At 33.4% G+C, this 9,129-nt stretch overlaps 1 protein-coding gene across 1 annotated transcript; it reads right to left on the bottom strand.

Moving 5' to 3' along the window:
* Positions 1-713: 713 nt before the first annotated feature.
* Positions 714-4,039, bottom strand: LOC145567462 (malate synthase, glyoxysomal-like). The gene is made up of 4 exons (XM_081626749.1): positions 3,638-4,039; positions 2,504-2,829; positions 1,839-2,169; positions 714-1,533 (listed from the first exon to the last, which is right to left on the bottom strand). The coding sequence occupies exons 1-4, from the start codon at positions 4,025-4,027 to the stop codon at positions 874-876; spliced, it is 1,707 nt and encodes a 568-aa protein (XP_081482875.1). The 5' UTR covers positions 4,028-4,039; the 3' UTR covers positions 714-873.
* Between the last annotated feature and the right edge of the window lie 5,090 nt (positions 4,040-9,129).

Genomic DNA, 9,129 nt, shown 5'->3' with positions numbered 1-9,129 from the left:
TAGGTAATGGATGAATGTATGTGGGTGATGTGTTAAGTAGGTAATGAAGGGATATGGGTGAGTGGATGAAATAATGGTTGGATGCGGATAAAGTTCCACTCGATCTATGACTACAGTGTTTTGTTAAAAAAAAAAAAAAACTTAACCATATTCATAAACTTGAAGATTGAATAACAAAAAATAATCTAATTTCCTTTTTTTTTTTTTTTTTTTTTTGCTCATACATATTCATCTATAGCTAATTTTTATATATGTATTTCAAAATATATATCGATGTTCAATAGTGATTGAAAAAATATATTTTAAATAATATGAATGCTATAATATATGTAACTAATTTCATCTATATTTATATTTCATCACTCAATTTTTATTACTATGCATAAAAGGTCATTTTCAATATATATTATAATGACTCGGGATATTGCTCGCGCCAAAAACTAGTTATATTACATAACTTAATACTTATAAATTTCACATAATTCAATATACTTGGCTATTCTTCCATCAGGTTAGGAGATTCAAAAATTTTCTTAATCGTTTATGAAAGCTATTAACTTTCTTCATGCGTTGTGAAGTGTAATCTTGTTTAAGAAATTTAGACCAAGAGCTAAGGTTTACCTACTTTGAAATCGTCAAGCTGCAACACTCATATGGAGCTCTCTGCATAGATCAAGATCCTAACAGCATTATTATTCAGAGTAATGGCAAATTCTATGAAATCCGAAGATGGGAAAGAATTTATTTTTACAATACTAGCATTTAAACATTATGCAGCCATATGCATTGGTTTTAATTGTTAAGATGCAACATAGAGCTAGTGCAGAATCCCAAGTAAACATAGTAATAATAGACCATTGCTTCAAGTCTCCTTCAAAGCTTCGGCGACCCGGGCTTGGGGTGATGGATAACAATGTGGTTATAAGCATCAAGAGTCAGAAAATCATCCAGCTCTGTAGCAGTACACTGGTTGGTAAAAAGGGTGCAGGCTTCCTTGTAATTATCAGTCTGAAACTTCTCACTTCCAACCTCTTTCTGAATTCTCTCCATTTCTTCCTCAACTACGCGAGCAAAGAGTTCCGGAGTGACCTTAACTCCAAGCCCATCCCCGTCTAACTCGGCCCTGTACTTGAGCCACTGCCAGTTCTGAGCCCTGCTGATCTCTGCAGTAGCAGCATCCTCCATCAAGTTATACAGGGGGACTGCACCTGATCCGGAAAGCCAGGCTGCTAAGTACTGAATTCCAACTCGGGTGTTGAGTCGGAGCCCTTCCATGGTACGAACTCCTTCAGGTAGCTTCAACAGATCCTCCTCTGATATGGCAGAAGCTTCTGGCCTGGGTGCAGACTGGATTTGGTTCGGGGCATCGCCCATGTTGGGGTTGAAGGCTTCTAATATTGGTGGGATTAGGCCTGGATGTGCAGCCCAAGTACCATCATGTCCTGCTTTTACTTCTCTCAGCTTGTCTAGCTTTACTAGCTCCATAGCCCTCTCGTTTGCCTGTGGATTGTCCCTTATAGGAATCTGGGCCGCCTGTTCATTAGAAATATGCATTTGTTATCAGATTTAATGTATAAGTTGTGGAGCGAATCGGACACTCATTGTAATCAGACAATGTTACAATAACTTACTGTTATAGTGTTATACCAAGGTGATCTTTTAATTTTAAGGGTAACTTGTAGTCTCAAGTTTTGTTGGTGTAAAACTGCTTAGCCCAAAAGTTATGTATTTCGAAACATAGTAAAACAGAAGTGCCAATGATAGAAGTATAGAGTGGTTATAACCGTTCCAGTAAATGTAGACTAGTAATATTTCAGACAGGTGAAAAGAGTACATACCATGCCTCCCATAGCATGGACACCGCGCTTGTGGCAAGTGTAGATGAGAAGATCAGAATAACTTCTCATGAAGTGTTGGGACATCCCAACCTGAACACGGTCAGGGACAAGGCGGTCAGGGTGAGATTGGAAAGTCTTGATATAGCTGAAGATGTAATCCCACCTCCCACAGTTGAGCCCTACAGAGTGGTCTCTCAGCTCATACAATATCTCATTCATTTGGAATACTGCAGGAAGCGTCTCTATGAGCACCGTCGCCCTAATACTTCCTTTCTCTATTCCTACTATCTTCTCTGCTTTCTCAAACACACTGTTCCAGATCTTTGCTTCCCTGTGTAATTGAACAAAGTAGTCAACAATCGAAAACATTGTAAAAGCATAGACTAGGAAAATGTTGCCAGGAAAAGTCTTATATTTGACTAACAATAGGAGTAAGACATCTAAAAAACATTACACTAGTATAGATCAACAGAATGTAGCAGCAACTCAGCAAGTATGTTTTATAACCTAGCAAATCGAGCATGGCTTGGGCACTTTCTAGCATCTTAGCCTATCTAGTGAACTAATATTAGGAGAACCACATTAAAATAAATTGTACAAGCATTGCTGCATAGACTAGCAAAGTATCAAAATGATTTGTCATACTATTGAACATAATTTTTTACCTGGAGTGCTCCATCTTTGGGAGATAGAAGAAGGGGCCAAAGCCATCTCCCTGTACCTGGCGGAACTTAGCAAAGTTGTGGTAGAAGTAGAGGCCAAAGTCGACGAGACAGCCAGTAGCAGGCTCGCCGTCAATCAGAATATGAGCTTCAGGGAGGTGCCAACCGCGTGGGCGGACAAAGAGCTTAGCAATTTGGTCATTTAATTTGTAGGTCTTATTCCTAGCTTTGTCATTGAAACTAATTGTCCCATTCACAGCATCTCTTAAGTTCACCTGTCCTTTCATCAAGTTCTCCCAGCTTGGTGATAATGCATCTTCAAAATCAGCCTGCATTAATTATAAAATCAATAATGAACATCTTATTCAGGTTTTTTACAGAGTATACAGAGAATAATTAAAAGTGATACTATTATCCAAAGATAAGCAAAATATATAAGGGAGTAAATCATCTACAATAAATATTTACATATCTTGTGTATTGTCTTACACATTATACATAATCAGAGGGACTTTAAGAGTGAATCTCATCTGAATCAAAAGATTCATTTAGCTTCAAAGTGATTTTGCTGTTTGCAGAATCTAGGATTGAGACAACAAAATGATAGTGAATATTCTGTGTGCACCACAATCATAGACACAGAACTATAGTCTCAGACTATTGTAAATCAAATTGATCTGACTCATACCCAATTACCCAAATTAAAATAACTGCTCAAATTTATGACTAAAATCACAATAGGCCAACAGAATTATTGATGATTGATCTAGCCAAATCAATTGATTAACTACAGTAATCATCACTCTAATAGACATAAATCAATTTCATCCCCAGTTAAACTACAAGTAAATTACCTGTACTTTAACTTGAATTAACATTACTTATTAAAAAAATAGAGATTTGATCATACATATGACACAACAGTCCAATAACAAGGGGGCCAAGCCATGCAAATATGATTGTGTAGTCACTACGAAAATTAAAGGTGTTTAGTATAACATAACGCAAAATCTTCCATAATTTTTCGAAATAAATGAGGAATCAAAGACAAGATTAAATTAAGACAATAACTATTGTATACACATTGTAATACCATATAAATTATCGGTTAAAACAATGATCGGATAAAATGCATACCATAAAAACTTTAGCACCAGAATTAAGAGCATTAATGACCATCTTTCTCTCAGTTGGACCCGTAATCTCAACCCTCCGATCAGCAACCGCAGGAGGTGGTGCAGCACACACCCAATCACCTTCTCTGATCATCCTAGTCGTAGGATCGAACCCCGGTAACGCCCCGCTATTATACTTAGCCTTAGCCTCCTTCCTACACTCCATAGCATACTTAATATGGCTCCTAAACTCCCTTTGCAACTCAGCAACAAATTGCAAGGCATCCTTAGACAGGATTTTCGCAAACTCGTCATCGTACCTTCCTCTTACATCTACCCCTTCAGGTACCTCATACGCATCGGCTTCCGATCGCCTGGTTGCCGGATAATGATGTGTTGTTCCCAAATCCATGCTTTTTTCCCTCAAAACTTATTTTTTTTTTTATGTATTATGGTTGCGTTTAGTATATAGTTTGTGAAAAATGAATTATATAATGATATTGGATGGATAGGACAAATGACAAAGCACAATAAAAAGTAAAAGATATTATCGTATCATTTTTTATGGGAAGTGAGTTAGTGACAGTGGCATTTTGTGCGTAGGATAGGTTGGATGATTAGAATATGACGCAAATGGTGGATAGATTAAAAGATGTATTTCCAATTTTGAATTTTGTGCTTTGTAGCAATTGCCTTGGTTAGCGCAATTTCTGTTACCAACATGGAATTCCAAGACTCCAAGGTATATGTTTGTTTGGTAGTTTGGTTGATCGGCTGAAAAGTGTCCAAAGGGTGTATTGGTTCATCATATTTTGTGATTTATATATGAAAAAAAAATATAGTTAAGTGGAATCTTGTTAGATTTGTCATAATGTCTATTTTTAAAATATTAACTTTATATATTTTTTTATTATTGTTAATTATAAATATTAATGATTTAATTTGTGCACTGACAAACGTGATTAAAAAAACGTGTCAACTAAAAAGAAACGGAGGAAGTACTTCGTATTAAAGTAGCAACCGCTGATGTCATCTTTTCCCAATTCTATACACATGACACTACTTTATGAAAAATTTTCCAACTAAAATGTTAAGCCCATTTGTCTATGTACCTAAATAAAGTTTTTTTTGGAAGGAATTTTCGCTCCTAAACTCTATTTTATTTTATTTTATTTTTCGTTTAGATTTTTGCAAAATTATTAATGTGTCTAGAAACTATATACTTGTTCTATTATTTAATATTATGATGGACTTTTAGATCACATTTCCCATATAACTTCTATATTTAACTTCAATTACCCCTCATTAAAAACCGAGCATGGCTTGAGTATTATCTAGTATAATAATATTTTCTTAAACCAACAACATACTTCCTCTGTTTTTTTTTTAAAAAATTATTTATTGGATGTAATTTTGATTAAATTAAACACTTTAAAGTTTGACCACCAATATTCACAAATATGCTAAAAGAAAATTGTAGTGAGATCTTGTTGAAATTGTTTTGATTAGGCCTTTCGAAGAGCAGCGCAAGGTAATTGTATGAAGTAGAAATTTTAAAGTGCTCAATTTGGAATTAATATAAGATTGAGGTCTACTCTTCCCATCATTCACCTTTAGAGATCTATGATTTTTTTTTACCGTTCAGGACCTATACTCTCTATTCCATCCAAAAATCAAACAAAGGTGATCAATTAAAAACTCAATCCCTTGATTAAAAATGTAATCCCTCAAAAATTGCAATTATGCGGGTCAAATTATATATATATAGATAGAGAGAGAGAGCATTTTGGTTGATAAATTTGACTTTTTTCAAAATGCCCTTACTCTTAAAAAAAAAAAAAAAAAAAAAAAAAAAAAAACTTCCTTTAGGCGGTACTATTCAACAAAATAACTTCTCTTAGGCGGTTATTAGCCTATTTATTCGGTTTACTTGCACTAACAAACTTCTCTTTTGTTGTTTTGCATACTGGTTCAATTGCATACATTTATATACTAATTTTTTATTTTTTATTTTTTATTTTATTTTATTATTTTTTTTAATGGAATATATATACTAATACATTTGCATCACTTTTTCTCAGGTTAGTTTTTCTTTTTATTTCGTCTTTTACTTTTATAGATCTTTCCTTTTTCCTTTCCTTTTTTCGTTGGGTATAATGACTCTAATCTAATGCTTCATACAATAATTATATTATATAATTATACTTTTTTTTTTAGATATACTGATTTCAGTTCACTTTTCATTTTATATATTACTTCGTACTAATCTTTTGTTTTTTCATGGGTTATAATCTAATATTTCATATGGTAAGTAATTATTTATATATATTTTTTTGACAAAAAATTATTTATATATATTGTTTGAATAGAAGTAATCAAGTATATAAATATACTGATTTAAGTTGCATCACTTTTTCAGGATTTCATTGTAATCTAAATCTTCCACTCACTAATTTTACATGGATAATTTTTGTAAGTATCTTCAGTTGTTCTTCATTATTTCATTAAGTAAATTCGGATAAATTTTATATCGATCCGCAATACTTTGTTATTTACATAGAAATTTGTAGGCGGCTCAATATTAAGAATTTTTCTACGTACTTGGATAATTTGTTGAATACTTTGTTAGTTTTTATATATATTTTTTCGTATAGTTGATTTTTTGTAATTTAATTTGTCATTTGTTTTGGTTAGAGGAAGTAAAAGGTTATGGTCCAAAGTTTCAGTTGAATTTGATTGTTTTTTTGTTGGTAATTTTGGTACGAAGTAGTAAATATAATTTATTAATCAAGTGATTGCAACTGATCATTTAGTAATATTTTATAAATTTTCGCTCTTTATTAATGCGCACAGTTTTTTTTTGGGAGAAAAGTTTACGTTTTAAAACTAAGGAGAAAATCTTAAAAGTTTCGGTATATTAATTTTTCTTCAAATGGAATAAATATTAATTAGAAACATCAAAAAGGTTTGGAAGGATATAAGTATATACGGAGTAGTATTTTTTTAACATGTTGAATTGTTGAGTTATACGATATATTTTCTCATTACACATGAATTTTTCTGAATAATATTTAAACTATTTAAAACATCTTATATTTTTTGCACGCATTGCGTGCGCCTCTAACCTTGTATATATATAAAACCATTAGTTTTTGGTTCTTTAACATAACCTCATTCTCAAGAGAACCCACTTACATGGTGTTTTGTCAAAAAAGCAAAAATTAATGGGCTGGGATTTATTATTATTATTATTATTATTATTATTATTATTATTATTATTATTATCCCATGTTCTTCTCCTAAATTCTCCCTCTCTCTCATCTTCTTCTTCTCCAATCTTTCTTTCTCTCCCCTCTTTTACTCTTGAATCCAAAAACTAGTTCTTCAAATTGATAAAAAAAAACCTAGTTTTTTCTTGTTTTTCAATATTTTCAGTTTGCGTAATTTGAACATTTCTAATTTTATCTGAAAATTTCTAATCTAAATTGATATTATTGTAATATTATTGTTGTTCTATTACTTCGTATTATAGTTAATATTAGGAAAAATTAGTTATCTATCCACTTTTATTGATCCCGTCCATCTGTTATTTTTAAATAATTTGAACTTTAGTGGGATTTAGCTTCATTTGGTCTCAGATGACTGGTGACCTATTGAATGGGTTGAATACGAGTCGAGCTGAATATCAAACGGGTTAGTTTAAGATCGAGTTAAATTTGGGTTGGAATAGTAAAGATTGAGTTATTCTGGTCAAGTCGGTATAAAATTAGGTCAATAATAGGTTGTGTTGAATTTGAGTTTCAACGGATCAAAACAAGTTGAATTAATTTGAGTTGGGTTCAGTTCAAGTCAATAAACTACAGGTTAAATTGAAGGATTTATGTCTTCATCAATTGCAATTACTAGATATATCATGGATCGATATTATGGAGATAATAAGTTCATTCTTTTGGGTCGTCATTATTTGTTGTTAGACGTGATCAATGATCTTTGGGCTAGTCAAATAGTCCAAAGCTCAATAGAATAGATCCTATAAGATTACACAAAAGGGTGATGGATTGAATAAAAGAAAGAAGCCCATTATTGGGCCTCATTTATGGGATTGAAGAGAGAGTAGTATGGGCTTGGTTTGAATTGGACTCTAATTATACATATGATGTATAAATAGAGGCCTTGCATAGGGTTTGAAAAACAACACAATTAGCAGTCAATTGAGAATTGACAAGCTAGCAACCAAACCCTAAAAGCCTCACGCACTCACTCTCTCCTCTTCCCTCACGTCCACACATGCCGATGGCGCCTGTGGTGCACGGTGGTGGTCGTGGTTGTTCGTGGCTCGATTTTCTCCTCCCCTCTCCGTAGAAGGTGGTTCGAAGTGTTCGTGCTCGTCTATCTAGCAGTAGTGGAGGTTCAGTCCTATCCTATGGACTAAGTAGAGGAGTAACACTTGGGGCTCTACCATCTCTCTATTTAACGTCAATCATAACGTGGAAATTACACGTCAAAGGTATGAGTTATGTGATTCTTTATGTGTTATCTTGTAGATCATGTTTAGGTGCGAACGAATATGATTCGTGAAATTTCACTTAGTGTACCTAAAACCCTACATTAATTCAGTCGAGTCATGTTTGGGTTCGAGTTTTGAATTCTCATGTTAACTCAAGTTAATTTGGGTTGATCTTAGTTTGGGTCATATCGAGTTTAGGTCACCATTTTCTTAGGTTCAAGATCGGGTTTATGTTAAGATTTTTTCGATTAGGTAAACTTTTGACAGCTCGACTACGTATTTATATATATTTAGGTTATTCATTCATAAACGTCCGGTGTTTGCTATTGACAAGCAATATAATATGGTTGCAATTGGGTCATTATTGATGCAATTACGGAGTAACAATTAATGTATTTATCAGGTGGCCACTCTAATATTGTATATATCATCAATTAAACATATGTAGACACCTGATTGTGTCTCCCCAAAAACCGAACCCAGTAATGAGTACCTTTCACTTTTTGATCTCGGTCCAAAGCAGATTATTTTGGTCCATGATCTCGGTCCAATAATTATATATTTGGATGGATATTGAAAAGAGCTTTCCAACAATATATTATAAGCCTAAATTCGACTTAAAACGAATAAGTTATCGCCAAACCAAGTCGAAACCGGACCTAAGTCCACCTTACCTATGATCCAATGATTATGTGAGGGTCCATAATCCTTAATCCCAAGTACAAAACAAAAATCTCAATCTTAAACCAATTAGGAGCTTCTAGAAGTCTCTAGAAGGCTCTAATCTATCCTTTGCTTAACCTGCTCAAAACGAGCCAACTTTGAGAATTTTGGGAATGAGCCAATTTTTACCCCATATTTTCTCAAAATAAGCCTTTTTACCTATAACCTACTAAACAGGTTAATTTTTTTTTTAATAACATTTTTTATTTAATTTCTCTCCTACCACCTTACCACCGTCTCCGAGTCTCCTCCACTATAGCCACCACAACACAACCCCCATTCCC

This window comes from Chenopodium album, chromosome 11 (genome assembly GCF_948465745.1).
Source record: "Chenopodium album chromosome 11, dcCheAlbu1.1, whole genome shotgun sequence".
Classification (NCBI taxonomy): domain Eukaryota; kingdom Viridiplantae; phylum Streptophyta; class Magnoliopsida; order Caryophyllales; family Amaranthaceae; genus Chenopodium; species Chenopodium album.
The sequence above is the reverse complement of the archived record's forward strand: the minus strand, read 5'-3'. Positions and strand labels throughout refer to the sequence as shown.

Coding starts and splice junctions, on each gene's coding strand:
- LOC145567462 (XM_081626749.1), bottom strand. CDS start 4,027: ATGGATTTGGGAACAACACATCATTATCCGGCAACCAGGCGATCGGAA. Junction 2,830..3,637: donor CTGGTGCTAAAGTTTTTATG/GTATGCATTTTA, acceptor TAATTAATGCAG/GCTGATTTTGAAGATGCATT. Junction 1,534..1,838: donor TCCATGCTATGGGAGGCATG/GTATGTACTCTT, acceptor TCTAATGAACAG/GCGGCCCAGATTCCTATAAG.